The following is a 23,780-nucleotide window of genomic DNA, read 5'->3' as shown; positions in this document are numbered from 1 at the left end:
ACTTATCCCTGCAAGCAGAACAAATGCTACACCTGCCCCTACACCCCTTCCCTCACTACCATTCAGGACCCTAAACAGTCCTTCCAGTGAGGCAACACTTCAACTGTGAGTCTGTTGGGGTCATAGGCTGTGTTCGGTGCTCCAGGTGTGGCCTCCTGTATATTGCTGAGACCCAGTGTAGGTTGGGAGACCATGTCACTGAGCACCTACGCTCCATCTGCCAGAAAAAGTGAGATCTCTCAGTGGCCACCCATTTTAATTCCACTTCCCGTTCCCATTCTGATATGTCCATCCATGACCTCCTCCAATGTTGTAATAAGACCACATTTAGCCTGGAGGAACAACACCTTGTATTCCATTTGGGTAGCTTCCAAACTGATGGCATGAACGTTGATTTCTCAAACTTCTGGTAATGCCCACCATCCCCCCCTCCTTCACCATTTCCTGTCTCCTTTTTCCTCTCTCACCTTATCTTCTTACCCGCCCATCGCCTCCCTCTGGTGCTCCTCCCCTCTTCTTTCTTCCACGGCCTTCTCTTTCTTTCACCAATCGACTTCCCAGCTCTTTACTTCATCCTTCCCCCTCCAGGTTTCACCTGTCACCTAGTGTTTCCCTCTCTCCTCCCCCCACCTTTTAAAACTAGATTTCCAGCATCTGCAGATTTCCTCTTGTTTGTCATCAGTGGTGTTAGAGAATTAGTGAAGGTCACCATCGGAACTTTATTGCATACTTAAAATACCTGGAAGTAACAAACACCATTATTTATAAAAATGGGAGTTACTTCAAGTTCAAGTTTATAGCCATACATTCCCAGGATATAAATGCCATGGACATTAGCTCTTTGCCACAGCAGCACAGTATATCGCAGACAAGACAGACCTAAATTATATGTAACATAGATGTGTCAAATAAATGTTACAACACAGTGGAAAACTGAGAGAGAAGAAATATGTAGTCCAAGTTAGCGTTAGTGTTTTTCAAGAACCTGATGATGGTGGGGAAGAAGGTGTTGCTGAACCTTGAGGTGTGGGTTTTCAGGATCTCCTACCTTCTGCCTGATGGCAGCATCAAGAAGCAGGCATGAGCTGGGCGTTGGGGGTCCCTGGTGATGGATGTCGCCTTTCTGAGACATACTGTCTTGTAGGTGTTCTGGATGGTGGGGTAAGCTGTAGCTGTGATGGAACCGTCTGAGTCCACACACTCTGCAGAACATGGAGCATTCTCTACGCTTCCCCTCACAGCCATTCTGGCTGCTGAGGGATATAGAGGCTTTAGCAATGTTATGTTGAAGCTGTACAGGACATTGACGATGTCTAATCTGAAGCACCGTATGCAGTTTTGCTCACCTACCTACAGGAAAAATGCTAAGAAAGTAAAGAGAAAATTTACAATGATGTCACCAGGACTTGAGGACCTGAGTTATAGGGAAAGGTTGAATAGTTAGGAACTTATTCCCTACAGCCTAGGATAATGAGGGGAGATTTGAAAGAGGTATACAAAATTATGAGGGGTAAATGCAAGCAGTCTTTTCCCCACTGAGTTTGGGTGAAAGGTAAAATGTTTAAAGGGAACTTCTTCATTCAGAGGCTGGTTAGAGTGTGGAACAAGCTGCCAGCAGAAGTGGTGAATATAGGTAGAATAATAGTTCGGCATGGACTAGATGGGCCAAAGAGCCTGTTTCTGTGCTGTAGTGCTCTATGACTCTAATTTGATTGTTAAGTGCCTGTACCCAGTACAGAGGGCTGTACTGAGTTCTGGAACTAAGTAGCTTAGTTTGGAGTAGTTTTCAGGACATGCTCATGGTTTGATGTTTAGCCTTTCTCTCTCCACAGCAATATATGAAACCTCTTTCAGAAATGGATCCAAAATTAATCAGCGAACGGAAACTCAAAATGGTATTTTACCGAATCAAAGAGATTCTTCAGTGCCATTCCCTGTTCCAGATCGCCCTAGCCAGTCGGGTGACCGAGTGGGACGCGGTTGAGATGATTGGAGATGTCTTTGTTGCCTCAGTAAGTTCACAAAAGAAAATCCAAGGTAGTTATCAAAAGAAAGGCAGTGATGCAGGGGGGATTTGTTCAGAAAATGTGTTCAGCTCAAAAGCAGCGTATGGTAGCAGTACTCAACAGGTCAGTGGGGAGAGACAGAACTGTAGGTTCAGATCCAGGACTCCTCAGCACGGCTGGTAAAGCAGGGCTTTTTACATTACAGGGAGGACAAGGGTGGAGAAAACAGGAAATGACTGTGATAGGGAGCCATCTCAGCATTGACAAGATTACAGTTCAAAAACCGTACGTTGTGACAAAATGGTATGGTAGCAAATTGAAAGGAGATACTGCCACACCTTGTTACATAGAAATGGATCGAAACAGTGATGAGGAACACAACTAATGGACTATGGAAGGAACCCAGCAAGTCGAACAGCATCTGTGGGGGGGGGGGGGGGGGGTGAAGAAAGGAATTGTCGATGCTTCTGGTCAAAATGTTGCATCAGAACTTAGAGTGGAGAAGGGAGATGGGCTCAGAGGGGAGAAGAAGAGGTGTGAGACAGGGGCCAGAGGTATTTGTTGGACTATATTGGGGAGGGGATTTAAGGGGGATGGGGTGTTTGAGTTGGAAGATTGAGCCAGGTAGGGAAAGGGGAGGGGTGGAGTAGGGAGACACAATAGGTGGAGACAGACAAAAATGGATGAACTGGGAGGGGAGTGGGGAAGGTGGAAACCCTGCTGTTGGGGATAAGCAGGTACACAGAGGGCTACCAGAGGGAAAGGTTGGACATTATAACATACGTTTGGAAATAAATATCTCGGTGAAGATTTTTTTGGGAGATCTGCTAATCCAACAGAGAAAAAGTTCCTCACAATTTTTAAATAAAATGAATCTGTGCATTTCAAAATTACTTTTAGCAATGACCATTAAACTTCAGTGTTTGATCAATTATTCTTTCACTGACAGAATTTCACCTATGGCAATGAACCTCAAGTTCAGGTTTAAGTTTTTTTGCCATGGGTATAAATGTCACAAAAATTAGCTTCATAAAATACATAAATTAACATCAGTTATACATAACTTACATGATGAAATAAAACTTAGCACAACATTAGTACAAGTTAATGGAAATATAGTCCAAGGTAGTGTTAAGGTTTTTCAGGCTGGTCCAAGAACCTGATGGCATTAGGGAAGAAGAATCTTGAGGTGTGGGTCTACAGGCTTCTGTACCTCTGCCTGATGGCAAAATGACCCTGAGAATCCAGAGGTTCTGATCAGTGATGTTCAGGAATGAGTATGGTTTTGTTCTTAAACTCCTACTTGTCTAATTGATGTGTCCAAACCCTTTATTTCAGAGAAATAGGTGGAACTGCTCAGATCCTACAGGTGGTGTTATTGGTACTGAAGTGCATTTGTAATATCATTCAGATTTGTGGCACTTTGATCTGTCATTCAACCATCCGTGAAAAGCAACTGAAGCTCTGCCTAATCAGCAAAATGTGGGCCGGTTCACAGCACTGCTTATCCAGATTTCTGCAACATTTCATCCAAACTTCATTCCACTTGAAGTAATTTAAAAATGAAAATATGGTTTGTGCTTGAAACTTAAATCCTTCAGCTTCAAGTCCATTTTGGGAAACTTACATAATTCATATTTGGGTGAATATGTCCAAAAGTGTGTGGGGAGATAGATTAATCCTTTTACTGTGGACTAATCACACTCTGCGTTCAATTGCCAAGCAGCCGTAAGTGAAAATCTTCAACTGACACGAAAGATTTCTGAAGAAGTTATTTTATTTCTGTTACAGTTTTCAAAGTCGATGGTACTCGATGCATACAGCGAGTATGTGAATAACTTTAGCACTGCAATGGCAATTCTGAAAAAGGTCTGTGCCACCAAACCCGCCTTTCTGGAATTCTTGAAAGTAAGTAAAGTCCCTAGGAGAGGTAAAATATTTTGGTATTTAGAACAATTTACAATGTGCAATTCTGGCATGGTTATGCGACCGAAGGAAATGACCGTGTTACTGTGTGTCCCCCAGCTGTGAAGAGTTTGTCTTCTCTGGATGATACGTATAAGGAGAGGTTTAATTCAAATGAAGGGACTTGGCCCAAAATATAAAACTGTTTTTTCTTTTTCATAGATGCTGTCTGACCTGCTAAGTTCCGCCAGCATTTTGTGTACGTTGCTTTGTATTTCCAGCATCTGTAGAATCTCTTGTGTTTTTGATTCTGCTTCATTTATTCATCACGTGTACATCGAAACATACACTGAAATGTGTTAACAAACAACACGCCCAAGGATATGCTGGGGACAGCTGGCAAGTATCACCATGCATCCCAGTACCAGCATAGTTTGTCCACAATTCCACTCACACACATGGATGGTCCTTAAACCTCAGTACAGGATAGGACAGACCACAAGCCTCTGGCCTTCAGTCTCCAAGCTTCGATCTTTGGTATCAACCCCTGGACTAGCCAATGAGGCCCCAAACACCAGGCCTGAACTCCGGGATCGTCAGCTCACCCTCCCTCGTACCTCCTGTTCACATGGACAGCTGATTTCAGGACCCACCAACCTAGGACTGCCTACCATCCACGGATGTCCTTTGCCACATTCTCCGTCGCTGGCCTGCGAGCACAGAGCAGAGGCTTAGATGCTGGATGTCCTTCATCCCTTTGAGTTCGGAGTGGAGGCCAAGACTGTTGTGCCCTGGATCAGATTGTCTGTGAGGTTCACAGTCCATTCACCCTGTCTGTCTCCTCACCCCTCACCTAGAGTAGGTCTGAGGGTAAGTCATCAGCTACAGTTCACAGTAGGAAAGGGAATGGAAGAGAAAGGCAATCTTTGTGCCTTTCTCTTCCAGTTGGATAAAGGACCGCCCTTGTGTGGTTTACCGTGATACTCAGCCATCTTAAATCTGTATTCGGCACAACTATTCATCCTGTGGCAAACCATGGTGTATAACATTTTCAGAATCAGAATGATGTTTAAAATCTGAGGCATATGTTGTGAGATTTGTGTTTTGTGGCAGCAGTACATTGTAATGCATAATAATAAACAGCTATAAATTACAATCAGAAATATATATAAATAAAATAAATAAGTCATGGAAAAATGAGTACAAAAATAAGAAAAACAAAAGTAAGATGGTGAATGGTTTACTGTCCATTCAGAAATCTGATGGCAGAAGAGAAGAAGCTGCTCCTGATATGTTGAGTGTGTGGCTTCAGGCTACTGTATCTCCTCCTTGATGGTGACAATGAAAAAAGGGCATGTCTTGTGTCATGGGGGTCCTTAACGATGGATGCCACCTTGTTGAGGCATTGCAATTTTTTTCCAGCAATTTTTGAACAATTTTCTTTGCTTCTCTCCACTTTCTGTTGTTTTGTTAGTTGTGATGCTGAATGGATGTGTCCCCTCCCCCCACCACTCTAACCCCATCCTTAACTGCTTAGTTTTGCTCTCACAAAATGCTGGTGGAACACAGCAGGCCAGGCAGCATCTATAAGGAGAAGCACTGTCGATGTTTCGGGCCGAGACCTTTCGTCAGGACTAACTGAAAGGAAAGATAGTAAGAGATTACTGCCCCAGCTCCATCAACGCGGGTTCCAGCGGCCGTGGATTGGCCTCGGCCGTCGATCTCGGCTGCCCCAGCAACCCAGGACATATTGAAAACACGGACTCCAGCACCATCAATGCAGGTTCCAACGACCATGGACAGCCTTAAAGCGATTGCGCAACCACCGACTGCGACTCCAGCACCATCAATGCAGGTTCCAACGACCATGGACAGCCTTAAAGCGATTGCGCAACCACCGACTGCGACTCCAGCCTTGAACTCCAGGCCGGGTCTTCACATGCTGCGGTTGTGACTCCCATCTCCCCTTCCCCCACCACCACTATGCAATCCCCTCTCCCTCAGATCCCATCGTCAGCTCCTGGGCCCTCAGAGGCTCCATCTTCCTCTCACCCAACCCTTCCCTTTCCACTGACACTACCAGCCTCCTCTGATCCCATCTCTCATCCGTGCCGGGTATTTACCATTCCCTCCGACCTTCAGCTCTCTGAGGCAGAGCGCTCTGTCCTCAGTAAGGGCCTCAGCTTTGTTCCCCTTCGCCCCCACCTCAGTGAGTTCCGCATACGCCATGACGTGGAACTCTTCTTCCGCCGGCTTTGTCTCCGAGCTTACTTCTTTGGCCAGGACTCTCCTACACCCACTGGTGACCCCTTCTCCCGTCTTCAACCCTCCTCCTCTTCATGGCACCCCGCTCTGGTCTTCTGCCTGCTCTGGATCTCTTTATTGCTAATTGCCGACGGGACATCAACCGTCTCAACTTCACCACACCCTGTTCCAATTCCAACCTCTCTCCTTCCGAATGCTCTGCTCTCCGCTCCCTCTGCACCAATCCCAATCTCACTATAAAACCTGCTGATAAAGAGGGGAGCTGTTGTTGTCTGGCGTACTGACCTCTACCTGGCCGAGGCACAGTGACAACTCTCTGATACCTCCTCTTATTTACCCCTTGATCACGACCCCACCAAGGAGCACCAGGCCATTGTCTCCTATACCATCACTAACCTTATCAGCTCTGGGGATCTCCCATCCACTGCCACCAACCTCATAGTTCCCACACCCCGCACTTCCCGTTTCTACCTCCTACCCAAGATCCACAAACCTGCCTGTCCAGGTAGACCCATTGTCTCAGCTTGCTTCTGCCCCACTGAAATCATCTCTGCATACCTTGACACAGTCTTATCCCCCCTTGTTCAATCTCTTCCCACCTATGTTCGTGACACTTCTCATGCTTTGAATTTTTTCAATGATTTTAACACAGCGGTGTTAGCTGTGAGGAGGATGCTAAGAGGATGCAGAGTGACTTGGATAGGTTAGGTGAGTGGGCAAATTCATGGCAGATGCAATTTAATGTGGATAAATGTGAGGTTACCCACTTTGGTTGCAAGAACAGGAAAACAGATTATTATCTGAATGGTGGCCGATTAGGAAAAGGGGAGATGCAACGAAACCTGGGTGTCATTGTACACCAGTTATTGAAGGTGGGCATGCAGGTACAGCAGGTGGTGAAAAAGGCAAATGGTATGTTGGCATTCATAGCAAAAGGATTTGAGTACAGGAGCAGGGAGGTTCTACTGCAGTTGTACAAGGCCTTGGTGAGACCGCACCTAGAGTATTGTGTGCAGTTTTGGTCCCCTAATCTGAGGAAAGACATTCTTGCCATAGAGGGAGTACAGAGAAGGTTCACCAGATTGATTCCTCGGATGGCAGGACTTTTATATGAAGAAAGACTGGATTGGCTAGGCTTATACTCACTGGAATTTAGAAGACTGAGGGGGGATCTTATTGAAACATATAAAATTCTAAAGGGATTGGACAGGCTAGATGCAGGAAGATTGTTTCCAATGTTGGGGAAGTCCAGAACGAGGGGTCACAGTTTAAGGATAAAGGGGAAGCCTTTTAGGACCGAGATAAGGAAAAACTTCTTCACACAGAGAGTGGTGAATCTGTGGAATTCTCTGCCACAGGAAACAGTTGAGGCCGGTTCATTGGCTATATTTAAGAGGAAGTTAGATATGGCCCTTGTGGCTAAAGGGATCAGGGGGTATGGAGAGAAAGCAGGTACAGGGTTTTGAGTTGGATGATCAGCCATGATCATACTGAATGGCGGTGCAGGCTCGAAGGGCCGAATGGCTTACTCCTGCACCTATTTTCTATGTTTCTATGTAACTTCAGCCACCTCCAACGGGATCCCACTACCAAGCACATCTTTCCCACTCCCCCCCTTCTGCTTTCCGCAGGGATCGCTCCCTATGCGACTCCCTTGTCCACTCGTCCCCCCCATCCCTTCCCACCGATCTCCCTCCTGGCACTTATCCTTGTAAACGGAACAAGTGCTACACCTGCCCTTACACTTCCTCCCTCACCACCATTCAGGGCCCCAGACAGTCCTTCCAGGTGAATCGACACTTCACCTCTGAGTTGGCTGGTGTGGTATACTGCATCCGATGCTCCCGGTGTGGCCTTTTATATATTGGTGAGACCCGACGCAGACTGGGAGACTGTTTCACTGAACAGCTACGCTTGGTCCGCCAGAGAAAGCAGGATCTCCCAGTGGCCACACATTTTAATTCCACATCCCATTCCCATTCTGATATGTCTATCCATGGCCTCCTCTACTGTCAAGATGAAGCCACACTCAGGTTGGAGGAACAACAGCTTATATACTGGCTGGGTAGCCTCCAACCTGATGGCATGAACATTGACTTCTCTAACTTCTGTTAATGCCCCTCCTCCCCTTCTTACCCCATCCCTGACATATTTAGTTGTTTGCCTGTTCTCCATCTCCCTCTGGTGCTTCCCCCTCCCCCTTTCTTTCTCTCGAGGCCTCCCGTCCCATGATCCTTTCCCTTCTCCAGCTCGGTATCCCTTTTGCCAACCAATCACCTTTCCAGCTCTTAGCTTCATCCCACCCCTCCGGTCTTCTCCTATCATTTCACATTTCCCCTCCCCCCACTACTTTCAAATCTCTTACTATCTTTCCTTTCAGTTAGTCCTGACGAAGGGTCTCGGCCCGAAACGTCGACAGCGCTTCTCCCTGTAGATGCTGCCTGGCCTGCTGTGTTCTACCAGCATTTTGTGTGTTGTTGTTTGAATTTCCAGCATCTACAGATTTCCTGGTGTTTAGTTTTGCTCTGTTTTTTTCTGCGGTTTCACTGGCCGGACAGTCAGCACATGAGAAGTGCTCCATCCCTTTGTCAAAAGTATTTGTCAACCACCTTGGTACAAAGATATTCCAAAGTAGTCCTGTACTGGGATCCCAGCAGCAGGCTCTCATTGTCTCTGACAGAAGGTGCGAGCTGAACAAGAGACAATGACTCTTCGTGTCCTAGGCAGCTTGGGCAGCATGGACAAGTTGGGTTGAATGGCGTTTTTCTGTGCTGATGCGTTCTATGGCACTATAATCCTCAAAACCCGACATCAGTGCATTGGCCAGTTGCAGTGAGGCACCCTAACCTTACCACTGTGCCTCAGAATTGAATCCGATCTCATCAGAACCTCAGACCTCCTTTACAGGACTCGTGATATGCACACACCACGTTCAGTACGTCATGCACACATTACTTGACAAAGTAACCATTTGCCAGTATACCCAAGTGAAATGAGCAAGTTTGGATGTTGAAGGAAAGTGGGGAGTGAAGATAAACCTGTCTTCATCAACAGGGTGATGGCTTCAGGGTCCTCAGCATCTACATCACCAGCACCTCTCCTGGTCCCTTCCCACTGATGTGGTGATCAGGAAGACACATTAGCATATGGACTCTGCTGATGTAGTGTCTGAGAACATTCACCATGTCAACAAGAATTCACTCAAACTTCTATTTGAAAGTACTGATGGTTTTTATCCTAGCCTGCTACATGAACTGCTCTGCTCTGGATTGACGGAACCTGCAGAGACTGGTAAACACTGCCCAGTCCGCTATGGACTTGTCACTTCCTTCCACCCAGTCCATCCTCGCAGCGTGTTTCTTCAGGAAAACTATCCCTTTTCTCTCATCTGCCTTCTGGGAGAAGATACAGGAGCTTGAAAGCCCGGATAGCCACACTCTTCCCTGCTACAGTCAGAATCCTGAATGAGTCGCCTTTCACACATCCCCCTCCCAGAGGTACTGTCATGTTCTCGGACACTTTACCTTTCGCTCTCTCGATTATTGTGTTATTGTCACTTCAGCATTTCTGTTGGCACCACTTCAGACTGCACCACAGTCACTATCCTGTTCTGGTATTTGTGCTCACTGTGTTTATTATCTCCACCGTACACTGGTTACTCTGAATTTCATCCGAACATTTCACCCTGTCCTATATGAGAGTCAGCTAATCTGCGGGATTTTAAGCTCAAGTTCAGATTTATTGTCATCTGACTGTACAAATGTGCAAGAAGCTGGGTCACAGTTTAAGGATAAAGGGGAAGCCTTTTAGGACTGAGATGAGGAAAAACTTCTTCACACAGAGTGTTGTGGATCTGTGGAATTCTCTGCCACAGGAAACAGTTGAGGCCAGTTCATTGGCTATATTTAAGAGGGAGTTAGATATGTCCCTTGTGGCTGACGGGATCAGGGGGTATGGAGAGAAAGCAGGTACAGGGTTCTGAGTTGGATGATCAGCCATGATCATACTGAATGGCGGTGCAGGCTCGAAGGGCCGAATGGCCTACTCCTGCACCTATTTTCTATGTTTCTAACCACATTCCTCCGGACCACGGTGCACACACAAAACATATAATCTCACACAGCACACAAAACAAAATACAACCAGAAATACAGTAAGTTAATAAAATATAATAATGCATGTAAATCGCAGCACAGGTAAACCGTAAACAGTTCGCTGTCCAAGCGATGAGACCTCCGCGGTGGCAGGGTCATAGCTTGGGGAAGACGCTGTCACCTAGTCCTGGCACTGCTTGCTCCTGCTTCCTGACAGCAGTGGGTCAGAGAGACTCTGGAATGGGTGGTTGGGATCCTCAGCAGTGCTTTGGGACCTTTGTCTACAATGCTTCCGGTAAATGTCACAAATGAGGGGAAGGAGAGCCTAGTGATCGCCTCAGTAGTTTTTGCTATCCTCTTGTGGCTCAATGCCTTCCAGCTTGCATTGCATACAATGATGTAGCAGACAGGACATTCTCGATGATGCTCCTGTAGAAAGTTGTTAGAATGGGGCTGGGGAGCCTTGCACAACTCATTCTTCTCAGAAAGTGCAGACACTGCTGTGCCTTCTTGACTAATGTCTTTCTGATTTATTTTATTTCTGTGTGGTTGAATGCAATACGGTGAACTGGGCCAAGGCTGTCTGCTTACCACATTAAAGCTGTTCTCTTGCACACAGAACTGTCACGAGTTGAGCTCTGATCGTATAACACTGTATGGATTGATGATGAAGCCGATCCAGCGGTTTCCACAGTTCATCCTTCTGCTCCAGGTCAGTGCCTTCGCGTCATGAAAGGAGGGTTTACTGCTAATCCAACCAGATCATGCACCATAAACACACTCACCTTTCCTTATGATCTCCAACTAAGCCTTGCAAAAAAGACCAGAAGACGTAGGAGCAGTATTAGGGCAGTCAGTCCATTGAGTCTGCTCTGCCATTTCATCTTTCCTTATTAACTCCAACTAAGCCTTGTGTCACTTGGTTAATCCACAGCAGTGGGCATAAGACATAAGGGCAGAATTTAGGATATTCAGCCCATTGAGACTGCTTCACCATTCCATCATGTTTGATTTATTTTTCCTCTCAACCCCATTCCCTGTAACCTTTGACACTTGGACGTTGATGCCAGCTGACCTGATAGAGGTGTATAAGATGACAAGAGACATTGATCGTGTGGATAGTCAGAGGCTTTTTCCCAGGGCTGAAATGGCTAGCTGAAGAGGGTACAGTTTTAAGGTGCTGGGAAAGTAGGTACAGAGGAGATATCGGGTAAGATTTTATGCAGAGAGTAGTGAGTATGTGGAATGGGCTGCCAGCAACAGTGGTGGAGGTGGATACGATAGGGTCTTTTAAGAGACTCCTGGAGAGGTACATGGAGCTCAGAAAAATAGAGGGCTGTGTGTAACTCTAGGTAATTTCTAAGGTAAGAACATGTTTGGCACAGCTTTGTGGGCCAAAGGGCTTGTATTGTGCTGTACGTTTTCTGTGATTCTAATCAAGAACCTGTCAACCTTCGCATTAAATGCACCCGATGATTTGGCCTCCACAGCCATCTGTGGCAGTGAATTCCACAGGTTCACCACCCTCTGGTTAAAAAAGAGAAAACTGTGAAGCATTTACTTTTCTAGCCCTGCAAGCTAATCATACAACATAGGGCATTACTGCAATTTGGTCCACGATGTTGTGCAGATCTTTTAACCTAATGTAAAATCAATCTAACCCTTCCTTCCCACATCGCCCTCCATTTTTCTATTGATGATAGTTCATTAAATGCCTTTGATGTATCTGCTTCTACCACCTCCCCTAGCAGGGTGTTTCACACACTCTCTGTGTAAAAACAACAAACCTGCCTCTGACATCCTCCCTACAGTTTCCACCAATCTCTATAAAATTATGCTTCTTTGTATTAAGCTTTTCTGCCCTGGGAAAAAGTCTCTGATTATCCAATCAGTAATCCTGAGCTCTCTGCCCATGTGTTTGATGTGAGGACAGTAAACCTCTAAACCCTCAGCGTGTTCCCACCAGTTAACCTAAACATAGGGACCAGCTGGTGGTCTTTCACATCAGGGAAATGACTTCAATCACCACTGGAGCCATCCAGTATTGTGCAAAAGTCTTAGGCACCCTAGATTTTTACATGGTTCCAGATGGTATGGCCTCTACAGTGCCCTGATTTCAACATCATCGAGGCTGTCTGGGATTACCTGGGGAGACAGATGCAAGCAAGACAGCCAAAGTCTGCAGAATAACTGTGGCAACTTCTCCAAGATGCTTGAAACAATCTACCAGCTGATTTTCTTATTAAACTGCACGACCGTGTACCTGAAGGAATTGATGTAGTTTTAAAGGCAAAGGGTGGTCACATCAAATATTGATTTGATTTAGTTTTTCACTGTCTATTGCTCTTTATAGTAATCTTTTGATATTTGGAAACTTCATTTCATTATTTAGAAAGCATCTTCACTTTACAGAATTTTGTTACATGTGCCTAGGACTTTTGCACAGTACTGTAGGTAAATCTCTCAAAGTTACTGTGCCTCTCAGGACTCTCAAGGTAACATAAATCATCCAAAAAATGAAAATATTGCTGTTGAATTTACAGCTGATTGTATTCCTCTCCATAGATGCGGTCTGACCTGCTGAGTTCAGCATTTTGTGTATGTTACTCTGGATTTTCAGCATCTGTAGAATCTCTTGCGTTGCTGATTTTTTTTTCAATTCTTGTTTCCTATTTGTCAAGCAAGTTCTTCCCTTCCCTTGTTGCTCTTTTTGTCTGTAACGTTTCAGCTTGTCTCTCTTTAAGCGAAGATCCATTATAAGTATAAATCGTGTTCTGTAATTTCTGGCCCCACACTATAAGTGTTACGTTGGTTACCTGCGAACACTAACACTGTGCTCTTTTGTTTTAAAGGATAAACTATTTACACAATTGTCTCCGACTTCTTTCTGTTTTATTGGGCTCTGTCCTCATACCCACTGCCTTACTGTGTGATTCCATCTATTCACCTATCTACACTCCTAAAGTCTCTATAATCTCTCCCCTCAGCTCATACACTCCAACAAAAAGAGTCTCTGTCCAGTCGCTCCTTATATCTCAAGAGCTTCCGTTCTGGCAGCACCATTGTTAACCTATTGAACCCTTCAGCATCTTGCACTCCAACGAAAAGAATCCCTGTGCAGTTGCATCTTAAGACTCAAGCAGTCATGTCCTGGCAACATCATCATAAGTCTGTTTTACACTCTCAAGAGTTTACTGACATCCCTCCTCTAGCAGGGTGAACCAGATATAGTACTCCAAATGTGGCCTCAACAATGTCTTGCATGGCTGCAACATGGCATCCCAACTCCTGTTCTCACTGCCCTGATTGATGAAGGTCAATATGCCAAAAGCCTTCTGTGCCAACCCTGTGTCACCACGATACACCTGTACCCCTAGCTCTTTCTGTTCTACAGCTCTCCCTAAGGTCCCTTGAGCTTGGGTGAAAGTAGAACTAGAGGTCATATGTTATGGATGTAATGCTGAGGCTTTATATGGCATTGGTCAGATGGAAATTAAAGTATTGTGAGCAGTTTTGGGCCCTTTATCTTAGAAAGTATGTGCTGGCATTGGAGAGGGTCCAGAGGAGATTCACAAGAATGATTCTGGGAATGAAAGAGCTAATGTATGAGGAGTGTTTAATGGCTCCGGGGTTGTACTCACTGGTTCAGTTTAGAAGAATGAGGGGGAATCTCATTGAACGTTGAAGTGCTTAAATATAGTGGGTAATGGGGGTGTCTCGGACCAGAGGGCACAACCTCAGAATAGAGGGACATCCCTTTAGAATTGAGATGAGGAGGGATTTCTTTAGCCAGGAAACAGTGAGTCTGTAAAATTCACTGCCACAACTGCCTGTCAAGGCCAAGTCATTTGGTATATTTAAAATGGGGATTGATTGGTTCTTGATTAATCAGGTTACAAAGAGAAGGAAGGAGAATGGGATTGAGAGGGATTATAAATCAACCTGATGGAATGGAAGAGCAGACAACAGGTTGAAAGGCTTAATTCTGCTCCTCTGTGTTATGATCTTATAGGTGAAGGATGAAATATTTAAGGGAAACCTGAGAGGGAACTTCTTCACTCAGAGGGCAGTGTGTGTGGAATGAGTTGCCAGTAGAAGCCATGGATGTGGCTTCCAATTTCAGTGAAGTTTAGATAAGTACATGGATGGGAGGGGTATGGAGGGTCATCAATATATATAACAAACAGCAGTAGACCCTACACTTGATAATAAATTAAATAATAAGATCAATAAAAACGTCAGTAATAAATTTGTTTTGTGATTCTTGTGACTGTTGCCAAAATGTGAAAGGGCTGTTTCTGACCAGTGTCCAGTGTGTGACATTGATTATTGATCAATTCCCTCAGGACATGTTGAAGAACACTCCGAAGGGACATCCCGACAGGCTCCCACTCCAGATGGCTCTGACTGAGCTGGAAACGCTGGCAGAGAAACTGAATGAGGAGAAACGAGAGGCAGATCAGCGCTGTGAAATGAAGCAGATTGCCAAAGCAATGAATGAGCGCTACCTGAATAAGGTACAAGTTTTGTTTCTTCTCTTTTTTGTAAGTAATACTTCCCTCTACCCATAGAGTTTAAGCAGCCGTTTCCACATGAGCCACGTGGAGACCATACAATGAAGGCTGAGGCTGACCAAGCTTCAAAAAAGTGCAATTCCACTCCCTACCAGTAGATGTCAGATGCCATCAACTCAAGGATTTCGGAATGAGAATCAGGTGTATTGTAACTAGCATCTGTCGTGAAATTTGTTGTTTTCTGGCAGCAGAGCAGTGCAAGACATAAAAAGTATTATAAGTTACAGTAAAAAATAATAAAGAATTAGTAAGAAAGAGGAATAACAAGGTAGTGTTCAACGTTACCTCTGAATCTTTTTTATAGCTGAGCAAATCAGCCATTGCCGTGAGCAGGAAGCTTTTACACGGCTTGAAAACCACATGGCACTTTATTATGTATACTATAAATATTTAGACTAAGGCAATGCTTTCATCATATATAAAAGAAAGTTCCAACTATGCGGCAACAGAAACTATGCACGCAGGAATATCTCAGTTACTGCCCTGCGTGCTTCCGCACAGCTTAGAGGGAACAGTAGTAGTGTTCATGGACCGTGCAGAAATCTGATGGTAGAGGAGAAGAAACTGTTTCTAGAACAATGAGTGCAGCACATCTTCAGGCTCCTGTATCTCCTCCCCCATGGTAGATATAAGAAGAGGGCACACTCCAGACGGTGAGGGCCCTTAATGATGGATGCTGCCTCCTTGAGGCATCAGCTCTTGAAGATGTCCTCGATGGATTGTGTCTGTGATGGAACAGGCTGAGTCTACCACCCTCTGCCTCTTGCGATCCTGTGATTTGGAGACTCTACACTGGGTGCTCATGCAACCAGTCAGAATACTCACCACCATGCATCTGCAGGTAAAGTTATTAGTGGCATACCAAATTACTGGTTTTGATGTTCAACGTAGTATCTCGCTTGGAGCTGATGACCCTTTACACAACCCACTGGATGGAAGTGAATATTGGGCACTTTCTGTAAGCCATGCTTGAACCTGACTCTTTGGGTAAAAACCGCACTTGTTCCTTCTCCACTGATCTCCAACAATCCTTTACTGTGTGTGGACAGCAAACCCCAGGATATGACGAGGACTGAATGTAAGGTTTTGATCACCAATTAATGTTTCTCTTCCACTGAATTCACTGTTGCACAGCTGGCTTGTCAGACTGAAGTGGAATCCTGTAATAATATTTGCTGTTGATAAGCTACAGTAGAGTTATGGAAATCTAACTAAGTTCAGAAGGTGTTGCAAGTACAGTAGATTTGGAGGCATTAATGTTCTGAGTGCAGATTATAGTCTTGTTTCTCCAGGGCCAAGATGCAAAACATAGTACCAACAGCCTCAATACAGCACAAGGCACTTATATAGTACATATAATTACAGTAGTAAACATACAGTCACAAAACTAGATCTAGATCTAAATCTAGATCTAGGCCTCATATGGAGCCAGTGATCATTAATGGAGAATGTGTGGAGCAGGTTAAGACCTACAAGTATCTGGGAGTACAGTTAGACGAGAAGCTGGACTGGACTGCCAACACAGATGCCTTGTGCAGGAAGGCACAGAGTCGACTGTACTTCCTTAGAAGGTTGGCGTCATTCAATGTCTGTAGTGAGATGCTGAAGATGTTCTATAGGTCAGTTGTGGAGAGCGCCCTCTTCTTTGTGGTGGCGTGTTGGGGAGGAAGCATTAAGAAGAGGGACGCCTCACGTCTTAATAAGCTGGTAAGGAAGGCGGGCTCTGTCGTGGGCAAAGTACTGGAGAGTTTAACATCGGTAGCTGAGCGAAGGGCGCTGAGTAGGCTACGGTCAATTATGGAAAACCCTGAACATCCTCTACATAGCACCATCCAGAGACAGAGAAGCAGTTTCAGCGACAGGTTACTATCGATGCAATGCTCCTCAGACAGGATGAAGAGGTCAATACTCCCCAATGCCATTAGGCTTTACAATTCAACCGCCAGGACTTAAGAACTTTTTTTTTTAAAGCTATTATTAATGCTTTTTGAGTTAGTGATTTAGATGCATATCATATTTTTACTGAGTTAAGTATTGTATGTAATTAGTTTTTGCTACAACAAGTGTTTGGGACATTGGAAAAAAAAGGTTGAATTTCCCCATGGGGATGAATAAAGTATCTATCTATCTATCTATCTAAAAAAATATATAGCCCAAGTCCCTAAGTGTTGTGTCATGTAGATTGAAGGTTGTCGGCACGAACAAACCCACAACAGTCTGATCATCATTGGTTCGTGCAGATACAAACAAATGCAATCCAGCATGTCTTCCAGAACGGTTTGATGGTTCGAGAAGCACTGAAGGCCTCTGACTCCTGTCACTCAGGAGAAGAGGTTAAATACTTCTGCAAATGAGATGAAAGTGCTGAGCCCATAGCTGTTTATAACCGGCCCCTCATTCCAATTCTCACAAAAGATGGAGCAAATGATAATAAGTTGTATTATTTCATATCAAAGTGAAGATCTGACCTTTGGCGAGTATGCCAATTTACTCACTGGCAGGCAGAATAAATAGATTTAAATATAAAGAGATGTTAAAGGTAAAGAAACAAAACTTCAAAAAAAGAAATAAAATTACTTTTTAATCCTTTCTATCTGTTCTGTGTAAACTGCTTTAAATCTTTAGGCAGAATAAAATGAATGGATTTAAACTTATTCTCCAGCATTCACATACCTGGATGTTCCAATCATTAGAGCACAAATTTTCTTTTAGCGTAAGGGAGATGTGGCAGGTAAATTCTGCACAGCAAGGCGGATGTGAAATTGATGACCTGATAATCTTTCAATGAAGTTGGGAGTCTAAGACCTCCAGGTTTTCCCAGAATTGTGGAGTCTAAAGTTTGAGAGAATAGATTTAGGATAAGAGGGGGAAAATTTAAAAAGGCCATAAGGAGCAAGTTCTCACACAGAAGGTGGCGATGTGGAACAGAGTTAGTGACAGAGATGAATTAAAAGAGATTTAGGTAGGTACATGGATAAGGAACTTCTTCACTCAAGTGGGGGTGAAAGCGTGGAACGGGCTGCCAGCAGAAGTGGTAGATACAGGTTCAATTTCAACATTTAAAAGAAGTTTAGGTAAGTACGTGGATGGGAGGGGTATGTAGGGCTCTGGTTCAGGTGTAGCTCAATGGAACTAGGCAGAGTAATAGCAGTGTGACCGCTCGTCGAGTATGATGCCTTGCTAAAGAGCTGTCTACTGCTGGGTCCTCAGGTGGCTGTAGAGGCTGATCCAGGGTCCATATATTCTGGTGCATTGTGGGCAAAAGTAAATGGTGGCTGTGGTTACTGGTTGGGTCTATTGATTTTTCAGTCTCTCCTTTCACCGCTGCCGCTTGTTCTTTATGGCATAAGCTGAGGTCGTTCTCATGTAGCACAGCTCGCTCTCGAACAGATTTCCTCCAGGTGTACCTTATTGGGTGCAATGTCTTCCCAGTTTCCAGATTGTAATATTGAATTTCTTCAGGCTGATTTTAATGTTATATAACATTAAAGATTTAAAGCATTTCCTTTGCTCACCAAAAGCTCACTGACCTTCCTTCAGCTGGGAGTAACGGGTCTGTTTGGGGGAGACATGAGTTAAGCAGCATAATAGTTCAGCACAGAGTAGAAGGGCTGGAAGATCTGTGTCCTGTGAATCTATGATTCTATGGAAGTTTTAGAGGGATTTGTGCAAAATGTGGACAAATGTGACTATCTCAGGTAAAAACTTCGGTTAGCACGGATGAATTGAGCCAAAGGGACGGTTTCCATGCAGTGCATTTCTATTACTCTAAAGGGATAAACTCTGAGTGTGCCTCTCATATGCTGTGGGTCCTTGACACTTCTCTGGATGAACAATAGGGTAATTCAGAAGAAATCAGCGATAAGTTCTTTGAAGGAGTTTCTCTCTAAAAGCACCCTTGTTGCATCATGTACAGAAAAGACTGTCCTGTGCAGTGGTGTGAGGCAGCTTCACAGAGATCCCCATTGGACGCATTTATTTTGTTGGTAATTTCTCGCCTGAAGTCATAAGGGTTTGTCAGCTTCACTTACTGTTAATATACAACTGGCTTCCTTGTTATTTTAGAACAGCCTTTGAACAGAGAAGAATCTGATTAAAAATAAGCATGAGTGAAAAGCAGGCAATCTCTGCTTCTTTCTCTGTAGATTATTACCCATTATGTTCTCGGGGTTTCTGCATTGGAGGTGATCAAAAACTGACGTTTGCCGAAATGGTATCGGAAACATATTATAGCATTTCCTATTCAATCCAACCTCGAAGCCAACAGATCTGGCAGTGACCTTTCCTGGGTCGCTGATGACAGAACTGAGATGGGGGTCTCTCAGAGGAGGCTCGCCGAGCAGGGAAGCCTGGCACAGGTTCCATCCTGTGTACTCAGTATACCGTGACCTGCTCACCATTACGCAGTGTCAGTAAGTGGCATCTTGTTAGGGTATGTCCAGTCACAAGCAGGAGAAAATCTGCAGATGCTGGAAAGCGAAGCAACACCCACAGTGAATGGTGGAGGAACTCAGCAGGCCAGGCAGCATCAATGGAAGAGTGTAGTCGATGTTTCGGGCTGAGAGCCTGCAGCAGGATCTTTTCCATAGATGCTGCCTGGCCTGCTGAGTTCCTGCAGCATCTTGTGTGTGTTGTTAGGGTGTGTATTTTTTCGAGATGCAGCTTAGAACAGGCCCTTCCGACCCAATGAACCACACCGTTCAGCAGCCTCCCAATTTAACTAATCACAGGACAATTTACAATGACCACTTAACCTTCTGGTCAGTGTGCCTTTGGACTGTGGGAGGAATCTGAAGCACTCAGAGGAACCCCACGCACACACAGGAAGAATGTACATACTTTCTTACAGAGGATGCCAGAACTAAACCGCATTCCAGAATACTCCAAGCTGTAATAGTGTTGTGCTAACCATTACACTACCAAGGCACCCCAAGTAGCAGGCATGGTGAATAGGATATTGGGTCATCAGTCAGAGAGACGAGTACTACATAAACTCGTCTGACTCATGGAGTCACAGAGTTATTCACCACATTCTGGCTGAACTTTCAACCAATCTGCACTAGTCTCATTTGTCTGCATGAGGAACATATCCTTCTGCACCTTGTCTATTTAACAGTCTGTGAATGAGCCTCTTAAATGTTCTAGTTATATATGACTCCACCAGCTCCTCTGGCAGAGAGTTCCAGATATCAGCCATTCTCTGTGTAAAACTGACTCCTCAAATCCACATGACTTAGAGCAGAATTAAGCTGTTTGGCCCATCAGGTCTGCTGTGCCATTCCAATATGGCTGATTTATTATCCCTCTCAGCACCATTTTTTCTTCTCCCTGTAACCTTGACACATTTCTTATCAAGCACCTTTCCACCATCAAACTCCACTTTAAATATACTCAATGACTTGGCCTCCACAGCTGTCTGTGACAAGAAATTCCACAGATTCACCTCCCTCTGGCTAAACAACTTACTCCTCATCTCTGTTTTAAAGGGATGTTCCTCTATTCTGAGGCTGTGCCCTCTGATCCTAGACTCCCCCACTATGAAAAACATCCTCTGCACCTCCACTCTATCCGGGCCTTTCAATATTCAATTAGGTTTCAATTAAATCCCTCCTTATTCTTCTAAACTCCAGCGAGTACAGGCCCAGAGCCATCAAATGTTCCTCATACATTAACTCTTCATTTCCAGAATAACTCTCATGAATCCCCTCCATCCCTCTCCAATGCTACCACATCTTTTCATAGGTAAGAACCCAAAACTGCTCACAATACTCCAGAAGTAGTCAGACCAATGCCTTGTACAGCTTCAGCATCACATTCTTGTTTTTATATTCTAGGCCTCATGACGATGTGGGGCAGCGCAATAGTGCAGCAATTAGTGCATCGCTTAACAGTGCCAGCTATAAGATCTAGGTTCAGTTCCCACCACTGACTGCCAGGAGTTTGGACATTCTCTCTGTGACCACATCAGTGGCCTGGTTTCCTCCCATGTGCCTTCATCCCAAAGGCATGCAGTTGTGGGCATGCTATGTTGGCACCAGACGTGTGGCCACACTTAGAGCTGCCCAGCAAAGTCCTCACTGACCTGATTTGATGCAAACAACACATTTCACTCTTTGTTTTGATGTACGTGACAACTGAAGCTAACCTTTGTTTTATAGCAGGGCAGCCAGATGGTAAATCCGACAGTACCTCTGTTTGAAATTATACGTGTGTGTGTGTGCGCACGCACGCACACATGTACATGCTGTATGTATCATTTACATTCTGTTTCTCAATATATTGCAGCTTCTTCGCAGTGGGAACCGATACCTCATCCGGTCGGATGATATGATGGAAACAGTTTACAATGAAAAGGGAGAAATGGTGAAAACAAAGGAGCGTCGTCTGTTGATGTTGAACGATGTTCTCATGTGTGCCACAGTCAGTTCCCGGTATGTATGGGCAAGTCTGCCTGCACTGCTTTACCGTATCTGTTCCTGTTTGACGTTGTTGCTTCGAAGTAACAATTCTGGTTCATTTTAACCTGATTAAGATATTTGTAGTTCTTGACCATCACTTTCTGTGTAAAGTGTTTCCAGAAGCAAGTGAGGAGGATTTCTGCCCAGACTTTCTGCTAAGGTGGTCACATTCTGTTCCTGCCTTATCACCTCTCTCTAGCTGACCTCACTGAATTCCTTTTTTCTCCACATTGTCTGTTCTCTTTCCCGGCCATTTTGAAAAAGTTTACTTTTGCTTGATTGAATTATCCTAAGGAGTCTGAGAGCACTCAAAGTGACATTTGAATTTATCACACTGTAAATTATTGTCTTATTCCATGCCCGACAAGTGATTGGGTTCTCAGCAGTGCACCGCTGAACCCGTCCGTTACTGAATCTCAGTTCTCTCTGCCAGTGTAAAGCTGGGCCAGCAAGGTCAGTCGTGGCCTTTGTCCCCCCACATCTCCATCCAGATTGTGCAAGATGAGATTCTAATCAAGTCAGCTTGAATTCATTGTCACGGGAGGTACAGGTAAAGGGAAAAACTTATTAGCAGCAGCAACACATGCGCCAGGGTAACACACAGAACGTAAACTATACATAAATAATGTAATGGAGTTGAGAAAAATAAAGACTGTGTCTTTATTTTTGCACAATCAGAGATAAACACCTAAAACTCTGACAGACTTCTAAAATGTGTGGTGGCAAATATATTGACTGGTTGCATCACAGCCTGGTATGGAAACACCAATGTCCTTGTACGGAAAAGCCTACAAAAGTTGGGAAATACGGCCCAGTCCATCACAGGTGAAGCCCTTCTCAACATTAAGCACATCTACATGGAGCACTGTCGCAGGAAAGCAGCATCCAAGGACACACAGTGCCAGATTCAGGAGTAGTTATTACCCCTCAACCATCAACCTTTGAACCAGAGAGGATAATTTCACTCGACCCATCACTGAACTGGTCTCACTTTCAAGGGATCTTCATCTCATGTTCTCAATATTTATTGCATATTTAATTATTATTCTTTTTGTTTTTTGGGACTTTTTTGCACATTGGCTGTTGTCCAACTTTTAGTTGTGGTCTTTCCTTGATTCTATTATATTTCTTGTATTTACTGTGATTGCTCACAAGAAAGTGAATCTCAGAGTTGTGTATAGTGACATAAATGTACTTTAATAATAAATTTACTTTGAACAAGTCTACGGTGGTGCAAGAGATGGTGTGTAGTGTACCGTTGCTGAGGTGGGGATAGGGTGTGCAGCTTGGTTTGAGAACCTGATGGTTGAAGGGAAAGAGCTGTTTCTGAATCTGGTGGTGTGGGATTCAGGCTTCTTTACTTCTTGTTCACAATCATACCGAGACAAGGGTTTGGCCTGTGTGGTGGGGATCCTTGAGGAAAAATGTCACCCCCATGAGGCATCGCTTCCCGCAGATGCTGTCAATGGTGGGGACAGTGTGCCTGTGATGGACCAGGTTATGTCCACTGTAGTAGTGAGTGACGGAGAGAGACATCATTGTGGGGTGGGAACCAATCGAAAAGAAGAAGCCTCGTCAGGAGTGAGTCATAAATTAAAGTTGTGACAGAGAGAGAGGCATCATAGCAGGGCAGGAGCCATTTGGGGGGAAAAGGATCAATTCTCATCAGGAATAATTTTTATTTGAGCCAATAAAAAGAAGAGAGGTGCAAGCAGAGTGTTCATTGTTGGAATGGGCCAGTGCTTTGGCTCAATAGGCTTCGGTGAGAACAGGCAGGGTGCTTCTGAGTCATTTGTTAGCATTTATTTTTGATTGTAGAACTTAGGTGTGAGAATTAAAACCAAAGGTATAATGCATTCGGCGAGAAGAGACAGATTAAATGACTTAGCTGAACGCAAAATTCAAAGGTTTCAGAGAGAGGACACGGGTAAGAGCAGGTGAGCTTTTGTTGTTGTATGTTGGTCCCTAGTCCTTAATTCAGTATAGGCGGGATGGTAGCAAGTGGAATGCTCCTCCTGCGAGGTGTGGGATTCCAGGTTGTCTAAAAGCCTCCCTTGTGGAAAGTGCACCCGACTTCAACTCCTGGAACTGGAGCTGCAGCTGGATATACTCAGGGTCAGATCATCCACAAGGCTGAGAACCTCACAGAGGAAACTTTTACTGAGGGTGTCACACCGAGAGTGCAAGCTTCAGACTGTAGGTGGGTGACCACCAGGAGAGGTAAAGGGAGTAAGCAGTCAGTGCAGGGTCCACGTGTGCCATTCCCTTTGAGTAGTGCTGCGCAGGGGAGGGGAGATAACCTATCAAGGCAGAGCAGCAGCAGTCAGGCCAGCGGCACTGTTGCCAGCAGGTTCAGCAGCGAAGGTTAAAGTCAGATAGAGCAGTTGTGGGAGGAGATTTGATAGTTGGGGGAAACGGACAGGAGATTCTGTGGCCACGACAGAGAAGCCAGAATGGTGTGTTCCCTCAAAGATGCTA

At 44.7% G+C, this 23,780-nt stretch overlaps 1 protein-coding gene across 3 annotated transcripts in view; it reads left to right on the top strand.

The window, feature by feature from the left end:
- The window catches only part of arhgef10 (Rho guanine nucleotide exchange factor (GEF) 10), a 204,024-nt gene that overhangs the window by 102,635 nt on the left and 77,609 nt on the right, over positions 1-23,780 (top strand). For all 3 annotated transcript variants that reach the window (XM_073056767.1, XM_073056768.1, XM_073056766.1), the window contains exons 13-17: positions 1,833-2,012; positions 3,798-3,914; positions 10,890-10,982; positions 14,617-14,787; positions 21,130-21,275. In XM_073056767.1, the coding sequence (XP_072912868.1) occupies positions 1,833-2,012; positions 3,798-3,914; positions 10,890-10,982; positions 14,617-14,787; positions 21,130-21,275 (707 nt within the window). The remainder of the gene's footprint in view (positions 1-1,832; positions 2,013-3,797; positions 3,915-10,889; positions 10,983-14,616; positions 14,788-21,129; positions 21,276-23,780) is intronic.

This window comes from Hemitrygon akajei, chromosome 9, assembly GCF_048418815.1.
Source record: "Hemitrygon akajei chromosome 9, sHemAka1.3, whole genome shotgun sequence".
NCBI classification, from domain to species: domain Eukaryota; kingdom Metazoa; phylum Chordata; class Chondrichthyes; order Myliobatiformes; family Dasyatidae; genus Hemitrygon; species Hemitrygon akajei.
The sequence above is the reverse complement of the archived record's forward strand: the minus strand, read 5'-3'. Positions and strand labels throughout refer to the sequence as shown.